We start from the raw sequence: 21,883 nt of genomic DNA, 5'->3' as shown, positions 1-21,883 counted from the left end.
ATCCAACGAGTTTACTATATAAAAGCAGATTACTCACAATCATATTTTGCAGTTATTCCGTCGTGAGACGAGAGGAATGTCACTATCGCAGAATAGCGAATGACATATGGTTCTGTCATTACCACCCAACCGTTATTATCGGCAGGTATTATGACGCCTGTGATTGCAGAAGTACACCATCCACCGAAATCAACAAAACCGGAGGATTTTGTGAGTATCGTAACTGCTCCTATTTTTTCAGCCGCCGGACACTTCCAGATACATGTATGATAATCTGTGACGTCGGCGACAGCACCAGCACCAGCGTATCGAGATGCTATGATGGGGGTAGATTAGACGCAAGCCTTGATCCAGTCAATACTTTTGAGCTTTGTGTCTGATTTATCTGCGCCGAGCGCAGCACTTGACTACAACCCAAGCACTTCTATTACGCAAGCGGCGCACGATCAGCTTTGCGCTGTTCCAACATTCCAGACCTGCGCTGAGCGCAGCGTCTGCGTATCAATCAAGGTCTCCACAATGACGTTAGCCCAAGGCTTACAGTGTACTCGGTTACGTAACCGGCACATGATCAGCTTAGCACATGTACCCGATTGGGAAGCAGACCATCTCGTGTCAGTAACGCCCTCCCCTGATAACAGGGTAAATAAGAGGGACACCACGAGGCCATTGGAGGAAGCCTTCTCCAAAACTCACATTTGCTCCGTGATTTAAGCGACCAATATCGTCAATGTTTGCAGTGGATCAGAATCTATTAGAGGATAACCCCATCTGATTAGATCACTTCCAAACTATGGTGTTTTTCCTACAGCGTCAGTTTGACCACAGGAAAATTCATCTTGAGACCGTTCTGACGGTGATTACCGTTACACCCAAGACTTTATAGCGTTTCCAACTGGGATGCTGGTTTCAAGGGCAGTCTATTACGTCAACCTTGATCATCTACTCCCCTGTTCAACGAACAGATCGCAGACACGCACGTCAAGTTCCCAAAAAGCTTGGAAAGTCCAAGTCAGGGAAATTATAAGCCTAGACGCGCGTTTCTCAGGGAAGACCAGCATTCCCTTACTGAGAAAGGGAGTGGCAGAGACAAGTCTCAAGGACGATTTCGTACTTATCGCACTATATCATGGTGTCCGTATAAGGGTAGAGTTAACCCCACCGTTGACCACAGTTTGATTGGGAAAATCCAACATAGACATACTGTTGGTAAGAAGAGCTGTAGAGTGGGTTCACAACCCAGTCTTTACTCCGGGGTTTTATCCTCACACCTACCTGGTACTCATGAAGGACCCAGACAAGATGAGAATGATCCACAATCTCTGTGTTCAACAAACGTTTGATTCTTCATCAGTCTCGACTATCCATCCCAACCGTAGACTTTTCAGGTCCAGTTCATTGGGGTTCACTACCAATGGTAGTATTTCCCATTTGACATGTCAGTGACACTTATGGCTATTTACAGGAGTAATGAAGCCAATAACTATCTACACGTGACAAACACTTGGTTCGAGTCGTAGATGGAGGGCGATCTACTGTATCATCAACACATGTCAATAACTTGGATAGACAATCAACGAGGCGAAGTCGGGAGTATTCTCCTTCCTATTGACTTCAGTTCATAGGAGACCTGTTTAAGACAGACCAGGATATCCTATCTGTACTGAGGGACAGATGGCACAAGTTTCTACTTCTTTTGTCATCTACTCTACACCAACCACACACACTTCGCCAGTGGCAAGTGTTGCTAGGGTTAATCACCTCGGCACAGGAGTTAACTAGCATGGGCCGCTTACAACAGCGACCAATTCAATTTTTTCCTGAACCCTTACATCAGGAGTCAGGATCCACTCAAGGCCATCACTCTACCGACTAAGCTAGAGCCTTGCCTCAATTTGTGGCGCTGAATGTCTGCGGAGTCTGTTTATTCGGGTTTCCCCCGAATACACACCTGTTGGTGGACGTCCCCTTTCAGGGGTGGAGTCTTCACTTACAAGACCAGATAAGCTCAGGGCTATGGCCCGGCGCACAATGGAAGTGGCACATAAACAACTTGGAGTTGGAAGCTTTAATTCTGGCTATATCACATTGGCAGAATCAACTACCCGACTCGCTATATCCACAGACAACAGCACTGCGGTGTGGTGCCTGTGCAATCGGGGAACAACACACTCCCACTCTCCACTTCTAAGGACATTCAGATTTCTTCCATCTAGTGGATCGGCTGTGACTAAGGTTCATAGTTCAGCACATCCCCGGATGTAGAAACATACTGGCCGATACTTTATCACGTCCAGACAGGGTGGCTCCCACTGAGTGGAAATTTCTCACAGAAGCATTCCAGTTACTGCTTCAGGAATTCAGGCAACCAAACATTGACTTGTTTATTACTTGCCTAGGCCACCAACTCATGACGTATATATCTCCCCATTGCCGGATCCGCAGACTTGGGCGGTGGACGAGTTCAGTATCACTTGGGAAGGGCAAAGAACTAAAACTCTTCTGCCACCACTTTTACTTCCCAAGGTGCTACAGGGGATCAAGGAGACAAGGTATCTCGATCTCTCCTTTGATCGCACCATGGTAACCGGCAAGAGGGTAGTTCGTCAAGCTCGGAAAAATCTAAAACGATTCACTTCCCCTCTCACAGTGGTCCAACCTACTCATCCACCCTCAACAGAAAATTGCCTCACCCAACGTCTGCACGCATGGTTCGTCTTTAAAAGGCGTTTAAGTGCGAAGGGTTATTTCGACACGGGCAGCAAAGCTATAGCTTTAGTTCATCGTTACTCTCCCAGAGACGACGATGACAAGTGGGGATCACTTGAGACTTTTTACAGGGAAGAAAAGAATCAAGACCCTACGATTGCGTCACAATTCCTAGAGGAATACCTCCTACATTGCGTACCCAAAAACACTTGGAAGGTAGCACCATTACTACGTAATTGGCTGCAATTATCTTAGTGTTGGCCGTTTCCGGAAAATCACAGTGTGATTAAGGTCACGGAACTACAGGCCATATTATGCTCATTCAGGTTTGAGGATCAGAAGGCCAAGTTCCAGCCACCTGATTGGGACTTGAACGTGGTACTTCGAGGTTTGCGAGGGCCCCCTTCGAGCCCCTCATTGCATCCTCATTTTCAAGCTCCTTCCCAGCGCGTGACACCTTCGTTACACTCTCGGTATAGTATAGAGAGCTCCGCGAACGGGCTATCGCTGTGAGGAGCTTGGACATCACCAAGGAAACAATGGTTTCTCTTGGCATTAGCAATGGCGGTACGGGTGAGCGAACTACATGTGATCGACTCAACCCGGATCCGTTTTGAGCATGGGACGCACGGAACGGGACATCTAGGGTTATGCTGGGATTTTATTGCTAAAATCTACTACCAGGCCAACCCGACCGTTCTTCACCATCCCACCGATATCGACTATTGTGGGAATCGTACATGGTGAAGTTCTCCTGGGCTCGGTGCGAGCAGTTCGAGTTTTCATTCGACGCTCCAAGACAAGGCGTGGTTCGTCCACGACAGAAGTTAGTCGCATAATCGCAAAAACCATATCTATATGGTTACCCGCAGTAATCCTTCAGGCCTACGAGATCATCAAACGGAACTCGCCGAGAGCGAATTACCCTCAAGATCTCAAGGTGTCAGCCTTACCAGGGCTCAACACGGCAATTGTGGTTTTGGAACAATCACGGAAGGATATTTCTGGAGATTCGACACATATTTTCGTTAGTCATAACCTTCGCGTTGTGACTCTCGAGGATATCGAAGACGTTCGAAGTTTGGCCCTCTGGTTGTTATCCTGCAGATTGCCAACCACTGACGCAAATAATGAACTCGCCCTATACAGAGCCAGTCAACTTCCATGTGCAGTCACTCAGTCGCCACCAGTGGAAGAATATTAGACAATCTTGTTTGTCAGCGACGGCTCTATGACGCAGTAAGTAAAGAATTAGCTGAATAGCTATTATTTTCTTTATTACTAAGCGTGTATAGGGAATTTCTCTTTAATTCCTATGTTCAATGTTTTTGATTTTTGAACAACCCTACCGTAATGGCGTTTTTGTCTGAACTTTTCCGCTTCACGGTTTATCGACCAAATGGGGTCGTATTGCAGGGTGTGAATTATTGAGGTTTCTGTATTCTGAAGGTTTACCCACCTCCAAACCGTCCGATACAGATGCATTAAGGAGTAATGCAGGATAAGTAAAACATTTAGTAAAATCTAAATATTTTTTACATTTGTATACTTATCCTGCATTACTACGCTTAAGGCCCACCCGTCGTTAGACTTGCCTCCCCACTTTGGCTTCAGAAACCTCAAAAGTATGTTTTTCTAAGAGCTTGGGCGACAGGCAGTGATGTGAAGATGACCTTAGGTGTCATCAAGGTCACAGGACAGCGACGGAAGGCCACTGATTGGGACTTGAGAACAACAACTTTATTTCTTCACCCAGGACCTTCGCAGCGCTGTCCTTCTAGTTGTCGTAAGTAAGCAGTGAATGCTTTAAGGAGTAATGCAGGATAAGTATACAAATGTAAAAAATATTTAGATTTTACTAATATTGGATAAAAATATATAACAAATCTACACACGAATTCATTTACAAATGATGTTCCCTGAAATTTATTGATGACATGATGGAAATGCAGAAGTGTCCAACACTTTAGCTTCCAATATGTCACAATCTAAACCTTTTGCCAATACACAGCCCAACTCACTAAGGTTCAAATAATGAGGATCTACCTCAGACCATTGTAGCTTGAAAACTCCCAGGGACGGTCAGGGAGCCTAGTGGTTAAAGCGTTTTGGTTCAATTCCCGACATGGGTACAATGTGTGAAGCCCATTTCTGGTGTCCCCCGCCGTGATATTGCTGGAATATTGCTAAAAGCGGCGTAAAACCATACTCACTCACTCACTCACTCACTCACTCACTCACTCACTCACTCACTCACTCACTGAAAACTCCCGTGCTCCTCACTAGTAACACACATATGCTGATGTTGCAGATTCTAGGCAAGGCAGGCGTCCCTGGCTCTGTAGCTCTAGAGGTGGAGAACTGCGTGGGTGGCGGCTCTCACAAGCTGCACAAGGTCAGGTGTGTCAAGGATGGAAATGTCACATGGGAGCAGGTCATGACCTCCAAGGTCAATGCTGTAACAGGGTCAAGGTCAGGTCATTTTCTGTAATGTTTATTGACAGTTGCCCTTACACTGATGACATTTATGTATTTTCATCTCCATGTATTTATTTGTATCATCACCAAGGTTTGCACAGGCTTGAAAGGGCCTTGAATGTGATGCTCCTGCCTTGGAAAATCGTAACTTTTCGGAGGCACGGATGGCCCAGTCGTCTAAGGCACTGTAATTTGCTGTGCAGAGTTGCCTCCTTTGGGCATGCCAGAAATCTATGATCGTGGGTTCGAATTCCAGTGCGTTGCGATTATGTTTCTTGGTCTGTCAGCACCATACCCGTGCTCGTGGGTTTCACCAAACATCAGAGAGCTGCATCCCTTTGGGCTTTCATCCCAACATTATACCGACATGCCTTGATATAACTAGAATACTGTCCCAAGTGGTGTAAAACTCAACTCACTCCTGGGATTTGATAAAAAGCCTTGAATGTGGAAACCAAGGTTGACTGTGTTGTTCGATTGATATAGTACAATTATGTTTTCTCAAATAAGCCTTAATGACTTCATGTCAAAAGAATAATATCAAAACTCATGTGTGGATCTGAATATTTCGCTAGTGTAATTGGACAAGCATTCTCACAATAAAATCAAGTAGAATGTCCAAAACAAATCTGATTCAGAGCACACTAGGGTCTTACCTATGGCCTTATTTAATTGCCTTGAAAAGATCACAAAAAAGCCTTGAATTTGGTGGCTTATATTTTGTATGAACAGACAAGCTTTATGATAATATTTTAAGGACATCGTTGTATTGAGTGTTGACAATACAAATAATCAGTGTTAAAATTCTCACCAATTCACTACCTCACCCCCTTTCCCATCCACAAACCCTCTCACTCACTCACTCACTCACTCACTCACTCACTCACTCACTCACTCACGGGTGGCCCAGTCGTCTAAGGCGCGGCCAAAAACCAATGATTGTGGGTTCGAATACTGGTTCGCCTCGATTATGTTTCTTTGTCAGCACCATACCCGTGCGCGTGAGTAAACGTCTTGAGACCTGCATCACTTTGGGCTTTCACGCCTTGATATAACTGTAATACTGTTAAAAGCGGTGTTAAATCCAAGTTACTCACTCACTCACTCACTCACTCACTCACTCACTCACTCACGTAGGTACTTCCTGTTTCAGCCATGTGTATGGAGTTAGCTGTGAGAATCATTCCGTGTCCTTCTTCAGCGAGGGAGGGAGAAAAACCCTCCCGACCATCGTGCTGAACTCTAATGTCTCAATACTCAAGTGTACCAACTACCATGTCATGGCAATAACTCGCAAAGGGAGTCTCTATGTCTGGTAAGTCATCTTGTCATTTGCACGTTACAGATTCCTAAAATGTACAGAATGAGCTTTTAAAGTGAAATATTATTTTTAAGTAAGTGTGAAGCTATTACTCATCTTGTTTTTATATCCTGAAATCAGAGTTACTCTATTCATCATATTTGATTCATGTTTTGTAATTTAAGTTTTCGTTATTGATACCTTCATAGAATTAAATTTCTGGGGGAAAAAACTCTGCATATTTAGGCTAGTTAAATTTGAAATTGGCTGGTAACTTTTAGATTAAGGATAAAACATGACTCCTAAGGGTTTGGCTAAAAATGTAGCACCATAAGCAAGCAACTTTTTCCCTGGCTCGAAGTTTTACATAATCAACCAAAACCAAGGAGGAGTGTTTTATCCAACTTATGAACTGTCGACATGCATGAAAGAAATAGAAAACATAGGTTTGTATACCTTATGTTGAAAGAATGGTATTAAAGGAATTCGATAAAAGCATTCTAGAGAAAAGCCATGTGCACACAACTGAAGTCATGACATGTAAAATTGAACAACCTTTCATCACCTGCCCCGAAAACCTTAGTGGTTTTGTCTGTCAGCTGTCTGTGGCTATTCACAGGTCGCTGTCATGTAGCTGGAATATTGCTGAGTGCAGCTTAACTAACCAAAAATATAACACTTTTTCCTTTTCATGATCCAGGAATCTACAATCTCGGTGTGCTGTTATAAAGAATGAATGTCTGGCATCAATCATGACAGGTAAGCAGCTCTTTCTGCAGAAGGGGGTCCCAGCACTCTAAGGGAGAAGGGGCGGTCGGGTAGCCTCGTGGTTAAAGCGTTCGCTCGTCACGCCGAAGACCCGGGTTCGATTCCCGACATGGGTACAATATGTGAAGCCCATTTCTGGTGTCCCTCGCCGTGATATTGCTGGAATATTGCTAAAAGCGGCGTCAAACCATACTCACTCACTCACTCTAAGGGAGTAAGAACTGACGTCCACAGTACTGAGAGGCGACTATTTGGGCATTCTTCGGGTTAGACTTGGTCTCCAGCAGCCTGTGCTGGTCGTAAGAGGAAACTTAATGGATTGGGTGGTCAGATTTGATTCTTATCTCAAAAGGACCACCTCCTAGGTCTAGTGGATAGAGCGTCTGCCTTGGGAGCTGAAGATCTGTTTTTCAATCCTTGCGTTGTACGAAAAGACACCTCCAGATGGTACTTGTTATTAATTAACCTGCCAGGCGCTCTGCAAAAGAGAATGACACAAGGACTGGATTATTTCATATCAGGGTTGGTCATGGGTGGGTCAATGTTTGTAAATGTTTGTAAATGTTTGTAAATGTTCTCCTGTTGCGCAGGCTTGGACATGGGTTTGATATGAGTTAGTCAATGTTTGTGAATGTTTGTGAATGTTTGTGAATGCTCTCCTGTTGTGCAGGCTCGGACAAGGTGGAGAAGACTGCTCTGACATCTGATGGGATACCAGTCATTTCCCTCTCCAACAAAAAGTCCTACACATTTGCCGTGGAACTGGGAACATGGTATGTACATATCAGACAGTCCCTTGAAGATTCCAGCTGAGAATTTGTCTTCAGAAACCCATGCTTGTCATAGGAGGCGACAAGTGGGATCGGGTGGTCAGGCTGGCTTACTTGGTTGATGCATGTCATTGTATCCCAATTGCATAGATCAATGCCCATGATATCAATCACCGGATTGTCTGGTCCAGATTTGATTACATATATTTTATAGCTTGAATTGTGCTGAGTGCAGCGTTAAACAACAATCAAACATTTCCTGTACATATCTCAAAAGAGGTTCACTTTTTCTTCACAATCTTTACAAATGTTAACACAGTGATTTAGGAGTGGGTTTTCAACGGAATCCAGCTGGACTGGTTTGGCATTTCCCATGCTTCCCACTGCCACTGGAAAACCTGGAAATGTGTTGGAAAAAATTCCAGTCGGAATTTTTCGGAAGGAAAAAAGTGGGAACCATGTTTCAATATGTCATTTCCAGTTTAATCTACTAATTCTTGGAAATGTGAACTCATTAGTCCTGACATCATGTCAAACAAAGCCTGGAATATATACAAAGTGTACTCATCTGATCATACTATCTCAGTACTGCAAAAATAAGTAGGCACCAAAGTGAAAAGGGGAGATTGAACAGGGAAGGGGACATTGAGTTGGGAAGGGAAGATTGAGCTATTAGGCACTCAGCAATATTACCAGGCATAGAAACTTCCTTTGCGAGATATTGAGCCGGGAAGGGGAGATGGGCCGGGTTTTGGAAGATTGAGCAGGGAAGGGGAGATTGAGCCGGGAAGGGGAGATTGGGCCGGGAAGGGGAGATTGGGCCGGGAAGGGAAGGGGAGATTGGGCCAGGAAGGGGAGATTGGGCCGGGAAGGGGAGATTGGGCCAGGAAGGGGAGATTGGGCAGGGAAGGGGAGATTGGGCCAGGAAGGGAGATTGAGCAGGGAAGGGGAGATTGAGCAGGGAAGGGGAGATTGGGCCAGGAAGGGAAGATTGAGCAGGGAAGGGGAGATTGAGCAGGGAAGGGGAGATTGAGCAGGGAAGGGGAGATTGGGCCAGGAAGGGAAGATTGAGCAGGGAAGGGGAGATTGAGCAGGGAAGGGGAGATTGGGCAAGGAAGGGAAGATTGGGCCAGGAAGGGGAGATTGAGCAGGGAAGGGGAGATTGAGCAGGGAAGGGGAGATTGGGCAGGGAAGGGGAGATTGAGCAGGGAACGGGATGTTGAGCAGGGAAGGGGAGATTGAGCAGGGAAGGGGAGATTGGGCCAGGAAGGGAAGATTGAGCAGGGAAGGGGAGATTGAGCAGGGAAGGGGAGATTGGGCAAGGAAGGGAAGATTGGGCCAGGAAGGGAAGATTGAGCAGGGAAGGGGAGATTGAGCAGGGAAGGGGAGATTGGGCAGGGAAGGGGAGATTGAGCAGGGAATGGGATGTTGAGCAGGGAAGGGGAGATTGGGCCAGGAAGGGAAGATTGAGCAGAGAAGGGGAGATTGGGCCAGGAAGGGAAGATTGAGCAGGGAAGGGGAGATTGGGCCGGGAAGGGAAGATTGGGCGGGGAAGGGAGATTGGGCGGGGAAGGGAGATTGGGCCGGAAGGGGAGAACTGGTTTGAAACACAAGATGATATTAATGTTTGAATCTTACTTTTTGTGTCACCTGCTGAAGAGTTCCTGGAGCATTGAAACTCTCACTCACTCACTCACTCACTCACTCACTCCACAGGGTTCTTGTCAACGACAGAGAAGACACTCTACATCTGTGTTCCAACCATCATGGCTGCCTGCCGCCTGGGAGCGTCAACATGATAGCCGGACCCCTCACATCACTACAGGCCAACCCGGACAGGTGAGAACTACTACTGTCATGCAGGTTTAGGGTGGCCTACCGAGAACTTAGTGGCCTACCCAGTAGTTAGTGGCCTACCCAGGACTTAGTGGCCTACTCAGGACTTAGTGGCCTACTCAGGACTTAGTGGCCTACCCAGCAATTAGTGGCCTACCCAGAACCTAGTTGCCTACCCAGAACTTAGTTGCCTACCCAGAACTTAGTGGCCAACCCAGGACTTAGTGGCCTACCCAGAACTTAGTGGCCTACCCAGTACTTAGTGGCCTACCCATTAATTAATGGTGTACCCAGAACTTAGTGGCCTACCCAGTACTTAGTGGCGAACCCAGTACTTAGTTGCGTACCCAGTACTTAGTGGCCTACCAGGAACTTAGTGGCCTACCCAGTACTTAGTGGCGTACCCAGTACTTAGTGGCCTACCCAGTAATTAATGGCCTACCCAGAACTTAATGGCGTACCCAGTACTTTGCGGCGTACCCAGAACTTATTTGCCTACCCAGTACTTAGTGGCGTAAGCAGTACTTAGTGGCCTACCCAGTACTTTGCGGCGTACCCAGAACTTATTTGCCTACCCAGTACTTAGCGGTGTACCCAGTACTTAGTGGCCTACCCAGGACATAGTGAACAAGAGGAATTAATTTGTATTTTTTGAGGGGCGGTGGGACAGATGATCCCAATTATAAGTTCCCTTTAGGTTATTCTGTTATTTACCTGTCAACCTTTTTGTAAGAAATGGATGATGTCATCTTCAAATATTTGCCTGAATACACTGATCTGACCCTTGCTGTGAGTGACCCATGAAGATCCGGGGTAGAATAGGTCTTCAGCAACCCATGCTTGCCTTAAAAGGTGACTATGCTTGTTGGAAGAGGTGACTAACGGGATCAGGTGGCCAGGCTTGCTGACTCGATTTTTTACAGACCGTCGTCATGTCACTAGAATATTGCTGAGTGCGGCGTTAAACAAAAAACAAACAAACAAACAAACACTAAAGAAACCTGCTTGCACATACATGGAAGATCCCAGTAGAACCCTAGGTGTTGTTTCAGACCTGGCCACAAGGCAGCAGGCATGCTTGGCTCCTCATCAGAACTGAAGAAGACGGCCACACTCAGCCACCTGGAGTCACAAGTTGCCGTCTGCCTCAACCTCAAGTCGACATCGGAGTACAAGTTCTGGCTGCTTACTTATGTCCGATATCTAGTCCAGGAAGGTGAGTCTTATGTCTGATATCTAGTCCAGGAAGGTGAGTCTTATGTCTGATATCTAGTCCAGGAAGGTGAGACTTATGTCAGATATCTAATCCAGGAGGGTGAGACTTACTTATGTCTGATATCTAGTCCAGAAAGGTGAGACTTATGTCAGATATCTAATCCAGGAGGGTGAGACTTACTTATGTCTGATATCTAGTCCAGGAAGGTGAGACTTATGTCAGATATCTAATCCAGGAGGGTGAGACTTACTTATGTCTGATATCTAGTCCAGGAAGGTGAGACTTATGTCAGATATCTAATCCAGGAGGGTGAGACTTACTTATGTCTGATATCTAGTCCAGGAAGGTGAGACTTATGTCAGATATCTAATCCAGGAGGGTGAGACTTACTTGTTTCTGATGTCTAGTCCAGGAAGGTGAGACTTATGTCAGATATCTAATCCAGGAGGGTGAGACTTACTTGTGTCTGATGTCTAGTCCAGGAAGGTGAGACTTATGTCAGATATCTAATCCAGGAGGGTGAGACTTACTTATGTCTGATATCTAGTCCAGGAAGGTGAGACTTATGTCAGATATCTAATCCAGGAGGGTGAGACTTACTTATGTCTGATATCTAGTCCAGGAAGATGAGACTTATGTCAGATATCTAATCCAGGAGGGTGAGACTTACTTATGTCTGATATCTAGTCCAGGAAGGTGAGACTTATGTCAGATATCTAATCCAGGAGGGTGAGACTTACTTATGTCTGATATCTAGTTCAGGAAGGTGAGACTTATGTCAGATATCTAATCCAGGAGGGTGAGACTTACTTATGTCTGATATCTAGTCCAGGAAGGTGAGACTTATGTCAGATATCTAATCCAGGAGGGTGAGACTTACTTATGTCTGATATCTAGTCCAGGAAGGTGAGACTTATGTCAGATATCTAATCCAGGAAGGTGAGACTTACTTATGTCTGATATCTAGTCCAGGAAGGTGAGACTTATGTCAGATATCTAATCCAGGAGGGTGAGACTTACTTATGTCTGATATCTAGTCCAGGAAGGTGAGACTTATGTCAGATATCTAATCCAGGAGGGTGAGACATGTCAGATATCGCATTGTTCATCCGTCGTTAAGTTAATGATGCCAGGTTTAGTATCTCTAAATAATGCTCACAGAATTCCAAACTGACTGTGAACATGGCTGCGATTATTTGTGCATAATTCAGGTGAGCTACAGAGCCTTATGGCTCTATTTTTATATGCAGTGATCCATTGTGACAGTTTTCAGAGGATAGGTGAAACTCATGGGTAACAAATATCTGTCATATAGCTGGAATATTGCTGATTGTGGTGTTACACGACAAACAGAACAAGCTAACAAATATATCAGAAATATCCGGAGCTGGTTCCAATTCATTCCCTGTCCAGGGATACAAGAACTCAGAATAGAGAGGGAAAGTTGTCTTGTTGAGAACAGAAAGGGAAAGTGAGTTTGTTCTGTTGAAGCAGGCATGTTTCTTTTCTAGGTTTTGAAACCCAGCTACGGGAAGTGTGTAATGATCTTCTTGGGCCGCTCTACAAGTCCAAGAAGTCCTCCTCATGGCAGGAACAAGTGCTGGTAGGTTGGATGTGTGTCTTTACACCAGTATACAGTGTTCAGTCTTAGACAAAGACGTCCATACTGACATTCTATCTCCTATGTTAGAGATTACAGATGTAGGGGTTGTTGTATTAAGGCAAGACTTTTAAAGAAAATTGTTCAAGGATTCTGCTGACCCTACAATAAAAGCACTATTTCTTCCTTAATTTATATCAATACTATGTCAATCTAGGAAAAAATACTCACAAGGACTACATTTTTGTGGATGCTGGTAAAGAGAGGGTCATTATTTAGCTTAACTCTGTCTGCTACTTGGCTTTTGAATTGATTTGTATGACTTGTGTTAACAGTGTTGCAATTGAGACACCTAACTTGTGTTCCCACGGTGCTTTTTTTTAAATTGTGTTCCCAAGTATATACCAGTTGGCCCTTAAGTTTCATGAAGATCCGGGGTAGAATAGATCCCGTGTCTTCAGCAACCCATGCTTGAAGTAAAAAGCGACTATGCCTGTCGTGAGAGGTGACTAACAGAGTGGTTGGGCTAGCTGACTTGGTTCATGCATGTCATCGAATCCTAATTGCGTGGATCGATGCTAATGGTATCAATCACTGGATTGTCTCGTCCAGGCTTGATCATTTACATCATATAGCTGGAATATTGCTGAGTGGGTTTAAAACAACAAACAAACAAACATTAAGTTTCAGAAGTACATTTGTAAAGTGACTTGTCTTTTACAGGGTCTCAACAAAAGAGATGTTTTACGAGAAATCCTCCCAATAATTGGCAGCAATCTCCGATGGCAGCGCCTCTACACAGAATATCATGAGCAGCTAGAGTCAGTCTGAGTCGGCCTACCTCCTGGTTTCATCTACTTGCTTCTCTTCCTTCATCAGCGGGGGCACGAGTGGCCCAGTCGTCTAAGGCGCCGGGATTCGCTGTGCAGAGTTGCGTCCCTTGGGCACGCCATAAACCTATGATTGTGGGTTCGAATCCCGGTTCGCCCTGATTATGTTTCTAGGTTTCTCAGCACCATACCCGTGCTCGTGGGTTTCACTGAAGTGCATCACTTCGGGCTGTCCTGACATGCCGTGATATAATTGGAATACTGTTAAAAGCAGCGTAAAACCATATTCACTCACTCACTCACTCCTTCATCTGTAGCCTGGAGCGTGGAGGAAGGCCGGCTAGGCGCAGCTCATGGAATCATTGTACATATTCATGGGATGAAAGGACCACCGTGAAACGATCAATACTTAAATGTTGTGCTGTAAAAATTGTAATCTAAGATGCCAAACCCATTGTTGAGATCTTTATGAATTCATCTTCTGATGATCATGTATTTGGTATATATTGCTTCCCCACCCTTACCTTGCAATAATATCATGAAATATTGCAACCTAATTCTTACCTTGCAATAATATCATGAAATATTGCAACCAGGTTCTCACCTTGCAATAATATCATGAAATATTGCAACAAGATTTTTATACCTTGCAATAATATCATGATATCTTGCAAACTGATTCTTACTTTGCAAGACATATATCATGAAATATTGCAACCTGAGTTTAACTCTATGATATATATATCATGATATATTGCAAATTGACCTGTAGCTTGCAATATATGTATCACTGTAGATTGCAACCTGACCCTTATCTTGCAATGTATATATCATATATTGCAACCTGAGCCTTTTGCCTTCTGCTGTCAATATACATCATGATATATTTAAACTGATCTGCAGCTTGCAATATATATATATATATATATATATATATATATATATATATATATATATATATGTATGACACAGTCTGGTCTAAGATCCTGTGATTCAATGTGCAGGGTTGCATTCCTTGTTTTGCCAGGATCCGCTGATCATTCGCCTTGGTTACGATCCTTGTTCTGTCAGCACCATACCAGCACCATCTCCAAAGTGGTAAACGTCTAAGACATGCATCACTCCCACAATAGACTGACACCCTGTGATATATCTGAGATGTTGTTCACATATTGAACTCCAACTCACTTTTGTGACTGACGTTGATTCACTGCCAGACCTTGAGAAGGTCATAAGAGGAAATGTGAGGAATAAAATACATACCGTATTCGACCCAATAAGCGCCCAGGGCGCTTAAAATAAAGACAGAAGGGGTGGGTGCTTATTGGACCAATTCAGAGTCAAATTGGCGTAAATTCATCAGTAAGCCTTAAGTCACAAATATCTAAAATAAACAGAATACAGTCATGCCCTGCTTATACGGACTTCAAATATCCGGAAACCTCGGTTCCTGGATGATTTTAATTTAAATGAAATTATTTCTATATAAATTTCCGGAACCGGTGGGGGGTGCTTATTGGGACATGGGCGCTTATTGGGTCGAATACGGTAACAGTTTACTGCAAGGAGACTTAAGGATATTGATCGCCAATCACTATGTAAATACATCAGCATTCTGCAATGCAATTCATCGATGCTGTTTCAGCAGTGGTCTCTAACATACCGTATATCGCCATCTATATTGCGAGGTTTTGGCCCCTAGAATGACGGGGTGATGAAAGGGGTATAAAAGGGGTAGAAGATCTCACGTTGTTTTCCAGCTACTTCAGCAGTGGTCTCTAACATACCATATATCGCCATCTATATTGCGAGGTTTTGGCCCCTAGAATGACGGGGTGATGAAAGGGGTATAAAAGGGGTAGAAGATCTCACGTTGTTTTCCAGCTACTTCAGCAGTGGTCTCTAACATACCATATATCGCCATCTATATTGCGAGGTTTTGGCCCCTAGAATGACGGGGTGATGAAAGGGGTAGAAGATCTCACGTTGTTTTCCAGCTGCTTCAGCATCCATTGAATTTGTCAACCTCTGTTTGAAAGTTAGGTGACTGACGACATTGAAACTTCGCATTTTTTCGTCTGAAATAACTATAACCAGAAATTTTTGTATATAAAGACAAATTATATCTGACATCCTGACTTTGAAGGTTTCTACAGAGGGGGTCGTATAATCAAGGGTGAACCTACCGGCACCATTGTAGCAGAGGAGCAATTGCTTACACCTTAACAAAAGCACTTTTTTTTAATAATTTAACCTCAATTTATCATATATGCAGTAAGTTGTTAATTCAAACTCTACACGGTCGAACAATATATTTATTGTCTAACTTGAAAATCGGAATCTTTACTCACACAAATGAAGATGTAAAAACATCGATATATATATTATCGATTCGTTTTAATGTTCAAATTTCATTTGTCATTATAGATGTTTGATGAATGAAAGTTGACAATGCGTTGGGGGGAAACACGTATATATATTACAAATAAAACATTATAGATAAATTCCCAATATTTGTTACAAATAAAATCTAACATAAACGGTCCCCAAATGCAGGAAATAGGGTTTAAGAGCATCTAATTTAAAAAACATTCTGGGGGAGTTTGCCTCTAGCGTGCCTTTGTAAAGTAGATCTTGCTTACAGTTAAAAATAGCCAAGTTGCGCCCCTAATTATAGACAGCAAAATATGGTATGTCTCCATGGCAGCATCTTTACCAGTTATTGGTTCATCTCATCAAAAGTCAGGGAAGAGCACAGTCAAGGTTATCTCATCTATTGTCTCAGGGATTTTGAATCCAGTCCCAACACTGGTTAAAGCAGCATGTAAATTTTTTGAATTTGACAATCAGCCTTTATTTTCTGGAGGAATCAGTTTAAATTTGTGCGACTCAGTGGATTGGTTGGTCAGACTCAGTGGATTGGTTGGTCAGACTCAGTGGATTTGGTTGGTCAGACTCAGTGGATGGGTTGGTCAGACTCAGTGGATGGGTTTGACAGACTCAGTGGATTGGTTGGACAGACTCAGTGGATTGGTTGGTCAGACTCAGTGGATTGGTTGGTCAGACACTGATTTGGTTGATAGCATGTCATTGTACCCCAAGGGGCGGTCGGGTAGCCTAGTGGTTAAAGCGTTCGCTTGTCATGCAGAAGACCCGGGTTCGATTACCGACATGGGTACAATGTGTGAAGCACATTTCTGGTGTCCCCCGCCGTGATATTGCTGGAATATTGCTAAAAGCGCCGTAAAACCATACTCACTCACTTGTACCCCAATGGTGTGGATCATTGCTCATTATATCAATCACTAGTTTGTCTGCTGCAGTCTTGATTATTTATAGACTACTGTCATATAGCTGGAATATTGATGAGTGCAGTTTTCAAGTCACAAAGAAACATAGTTTTATAATAAATGAGTGGGTTTCAATGCCTGATTCTTTGGTTTGTCAGGACTACACAAATACTATACCCTCCAGACCCGTGAAGATTCTGGGGTAGAATAGGTCTTCAGCAACCCATGCTTGCCGTAAAAGGTGACTCTGCTTGTCGTAAAAGGCGACTAACGGGATCGGGAGGTCAGGCTCACTGACTTGGTTGATGCATGTCATCGATCCCAATTGCGTGGATTGATGCTCATGATATTAATCACTGGATTGTCTGTTCCAGACTCGATTATTTACAGACCGCTGTCATATAGCTGGAATATTGCAGAGTGCGGAGTTAAACAACAAAGCAACCAACCAACTAGACCCTCCAAAAACAAGTATTGCTGTGCTCATATCTGGTCTGAACTGACCTAATTCATCTGAATACAAGAAACAAGTGGTCAGGTTCTTCTTTACCACCTGAGTCCTATGAACCATTGTAGCAGCCAGGTTGTTCATACGTCAAGGGAGGTATGCTGTTTATGCAATGGAATAGAAGGCTGGAGTGAGCTTGTCTCATGACTATAAAATGGCACTAATGATGCACTTTTGCACTTACTCAGTTATGTTCACACTCCGAGGACATAGTGAACACCATCAGTTTAGAAATACTGTAAACGCTAATTCATCGCCCGGGCCATCGTTATAGAACACTTTTTCTGAATGAGGTGTGGAGTGATGTCAATTCAATAGCTTGCAGAACAGAAAGCAGGAATGGTGATTATTTGAAACAGTCACTTCCTCATACATGCACTGTCATTCAGTGACGAATCTGACCAAAACCAAGGGCTTCATGAAAAATATCTATTGAATAAGGCTTTAGAAAATAAAAGAATTGGTTCTCAGGCAATGGCTTTAGTAAATATAGTGCGGGCAGGCGGTGTTTTTTTTTTTTTTTTAAGGTTGTTCAAACTGTTATGTAACCAAATAAAAAGTTGTGTACAATCAATCTGGGAAAGGGCCTCCCTACATAAATGTATTCCTTGATGAGTAAAATACTGGAATACAGTATTTGACTACCATTGGACTTGGATTTCTTTTTTCTTCAAAAATGGAAATAAAAACGAAACGTGGGGCTGACTTCATGATGATGTGTGCAGTGCCTGAGAACCAAGACTATTATTTCTTTCAGCCTAATATCCTTATTTGTTTAAACACCAATCAACTTTGGTCTGCAGTCACTTAGGTGTATGAAGGAACCTGCCATGTGTATTTTGATGTGGAGCAGGAGCTATACTTGGGAATGGCATCAACTATAAATCCCCATCACAGATTCACAACCTCATGACAGTCTCAAAGCAGGGTTAAAAGTACCTGAGAAATTCTTGAATTTATGAAACTTGCAGGCATTCAATTCATGTCTGCCAGGTTAAGCTTGTTTAAATAAGTTTCAGGCTCCGAATATTTTTATCTCATTTGCCTAAAGGTCATGTGACTTGACAAGGTTTGATTCCTCACAGGAGAACTTTGTGAGAGGCCTTGTGGGAGCCCTGCAGTGTTAATGTCTTAGGGGCGGTCGTGTAGCCTTGCAGTTAAAGTGTTCGCTCGTCACGCCGAAGACCCGGGTTTGATTCCCGACATGGGTACAATGTGTGAAGCCCATTTCTGGTGTCCCCCGACGTGATATTGCTGGAATATTGCTAAAAGCAGCGAAAAACCATACTCACCCACTCACTAATGTCTTAGTAATATATTTAAATAGACAACAATAGTGTTGGTTTCCACATGCAGTTTGATCCCAGTATCTTGAACCAAGCGAGCGTGTTGTAGCTTTGAGATACCTGCATCTGGACAATTGAGACCCTGTTATATAGGGTAGTGTGATTATGTTTGTCGATGACACTTAGTGCTGTATTGCTATGTTTTATACCTTACAATACCATTTTGCCATATTTCTACACTATGGATGTGAACTTGTTGAAATGTTTTTTTCATATGTTGTATATACGAATTGTATATATTTTGCAGTTGGCGAGATTGTTGCAAGGTCAGTGATAGTTGTTGGTACAGTGACTCCTCTCCTCTAAAACAAAAGCCTCTGTCGGGGTTCTGGGTTAGAATTGGTCTCCAGTAAACTCTGCTTGTCGTTAGGCGACGAAATGGGGATCGGCTGGTAAAATTTAGTGACTTGGTTGATTTGCTTATATCAGTCACTTATTTGCCTGGTCGGGATTTGATATTTTCAGGCCACCATCATAGTGATGAGTGTGGCGTTAAAGAACAAGACAAGGAAAAGAAACGTCTCCAGTGTCCTAAAATTTTGAAAGCATATTCCTGGGATCAAGTGAATATTTCAGAAAAACAGGTAGTGGTCATGATGATAGTGAAATAAATTAAAAATAAGATTTTCTTATGGGCTATTCATGTTACGTTTGTCTGTTACATGATCAACTAGTTGGTCTTCTTTAGATATTGACTTCTCAAATAGAATGTATACTGTAGTTGCCTGCCAGATGGACATTTTGTACTGATTGACCTCACCAAAGGTATCTCTTCACCAGTTGCAACAGGCGCTGTACCAGCATGCGTATGTGGACATGATTGGAAGTGTTTGATCCCTCACAGGAGAACTAAGTGAGAGACCTTGTGGGTCTCCCGCTGTGTTAATGTCTTAGTAATACATTTAAAGAGAAAACAATGGTGTTGGTTTCCACATGCAGTCCGACCTTAGTATCTTGAACCTTGCGAGCGTGTTGTAACTTTGCATGGTTCAACTTCGCATGTGTATGTGGACATATTTGGTGGTGTCACGTGTGTGTATAGACCAAGCATCAATGCCTGTTTCGGTATTATTACATCTCTTGAGTTGAGTGTACCAAGTGCTATGCAAAGAGTTGTCGTGTTTCTTCTCGATCTACATATCTTGGTGGATTCTAACCGATTATCCATGTTTGAAGTAATAAGATAGGTATGCTATTTTTAGTGGCGCCATTCCATGAACACGTTTAGACTTTATTATGTTTCTTTCATTTTTTTCCCCCTGAAATTATTAAACAAATTTGTGTTCTCCCTGAAGGATGTGCGAGCTGCAAATGTTCAGGAGGGGTTTCCAGGTCAAGGGCAAATTATGAAATGTTCTCTCCCACCAAACTGTTGAGATCGTGGGAAACCGTGAAGGGATTTGTTTGTCTGATATGCGTTGATGAAATGAAATTGTACGAGTCAAATATACTTGTTTGTTATCTTTTATTACCATTATTTAACGAGTCACACTGTGGACAAACATTGGACGGCAAGGTTGGATCTGAACAGTGTATTTGAATCCATTTTTTTGTTTTGTATGTTTTGCACTCATCAGTATTCCAGCTATATGACGGCGGTCTGCAAATAATCGAGTCTGGACCAGACAATCCAGTGATTCACATGACCATCGATCTACGCAATGGGGATACGATGACATGCATAAACCAAGTCAGCGAGCCTGACCACCCGATCCTGTTAGTCGCCTCTTACGCCAAGCATGGGTTGCCGAAGAGCGTAAGAGCCGCCCGTGATAAGGATCGGGCGGCCAGTGCTTGACCAAGACGCGTTCCTCCGAGAGACCCACAGTCGTACGTCTATGTAGACAACACAAGTTGCGACTATCGTATAACTAGGAAGTCTTTGTGGAACGGTGCCTGGCACATGGTGTGGCATCGAGGGGTCAAACAATACAGCAAGGCCACGATACGATGCATATGGTACCTAGGTCACGATACGATACTTATTTACGTCAAATCATGAGACAAGAACGCTGGGGTGGGCGTCAGTAAATGAGTGGTAGGTAATTTACTTTAGCAATTGTAACGGTACAGAAAAAGCGTATCGTGTATCGTATCGTCGCAGGAAATATTGAGATGCGTGACGGGGCACTGTTGTATCGTTTCACCCCTATGAAGTGGCATCGCATCCCGACTGCGTGGATCGGTGCTGGTTCCGTCGACCACTGATTTACCTATTTTATGTTCGATTATTCTCAGGCTGCCCTGAGACTGGAATTGTGAAAAGGGCGAGGTAATAAACAATTCATTCCCTCACTCGTGTATTTATGAAGCGTGTCAAGCATGCGCAAATTGACTGGATGGTAATAGCAAGGCTCGCTGCCAACCAAACAGACTGTCAAAGCTAATCATATTTTGATGTCCAGGCACGAAGTAAGTTTTAAATATCTAGGTCATTGTCAAGATGTTTTATTAAATAATTTTGTCAATCCGTTGATCTGGAAGTACACATGCACTGTATGGTGCTCATATGCTTCAAATAAAGAAAAAAGAGAAAATACCCTATATGGTTTATGTTAAAGCCAAACACATTGCCTCATTTCCAAACATGTATCTTCGATGTTTCAGCCAGTTCAATGTAGAACATTCAAACGACTTCAGCTGCTATCACACAATACATGGTTAGATAACGGGTAAATGCCAAATAATTTGATCACTAAAACAAATATTGTCTGCTCTATTTCACGTTCCCAGTGGAGAATCCGGGTCAGAATAGGTCCCCAGCAACCTTTGCAGGTTGTAAATGGCGACCTAATGGATCAGGGCTTGGTGTGTTGGTTGAAAATGTGGATCGTTAAGTGACAGTGTGGATCGTTGCTCACAATATCACTGGATTATTTACAGGGTGCTGTCATATAGCTGCAGTATTGCAGCATTAAACAACAGACAAACACGCATACACCTGCGTTCATCCGTAGATGCTATGTGTTAACACAGAAGCCCAGTGTGGATTCAGAAGAAGAACGCACGTAGGTCCTCAGTGCCGTGCACTGAAACTGAAACAAGGGAAGGGCCTGTCAAGTTGTGACCTACATGACTTTGTGTCATGTTCCCCCCAATGTCCTGGATTGTTGTTCGTGTTTTCAGGCACTGGTATGTCTGGTCTAGACTTAATTACTTATGAGCCGCAGTAATATAGATGGAATATTGCTGACTTGAGTGAAACAGCACCGACCCACTCACCCACCCCTGA

The 21,883-nt window shown here is 43.5% G+C and overlaps 1 protein-coding gene across 2 annotated transcripts in view; it reads left to right on the top strand.

Annotated features, from left to right (window-relative positions):
* Window positions 1-16,670, top strand: part of LOC124153017 (protein HIRA-like) — a 45,661-nt gene extending 28,991 nt beyond the window's left edge. For both annotated transcript variants that reach the window (XM_048401276.1, XM_048401275.1), the window contains exons 20-27: window positions 5,021-5,181; window positions 6,341-6,502; window positions 7,188-7,246; window positions 7,926-8,028; window positions 9,742-9,864; window positions 10,914-11,077; window positions 12,589-12,680; window positions 13,401-16,670. In XM_048401276.1, coding sequence (XP_048257233.1) covers window positions 5,021-5,181; window positions 6,341-6,502; window positions 7,188-7,246; window positions 7,926-8,028; window positions 9,742-9,864; window positions 10,914-11,077; window positions 12,589-12,680; window positions 13,401-13,508 — 972 coding nt within the window. In that variant the 3' untranslated portion in view covers window positions 13,509-16,670. The remainder of the gene's footprint in view (window positions 1-5,020; window positions 5,182-6,340; window positions 6,503-7,187; window positions 7,247-7,925; window positions 8,029-9,741; window positions 9,865-10,913; window positions 11,078-12,588; window positions 12,681-13,400) is intronic.
* Window positions 16,671-21,883: the final 5,213 nt, after the last annotated feature.

This window comes from Haliotis rufescens, unplaced genomic scaffold (genome assembly GCF_023055435.1).
Source record: "Haliotis rufescens isolate VD_foot unplaced genomic scaffold, xgHalRufe1.0.p SCAF_21, whole genome shotgun sequence".
Classification (NCBI taxonomy): Eukaryota; Metazoa; Mollusca; class Gastropoda; order Lepetellida; family Haliotidae; genus Haliotis; species Haliotis rufescens.
This window is presented reverse-complemented; position numbering and strand designations above follow the sequence as displayed.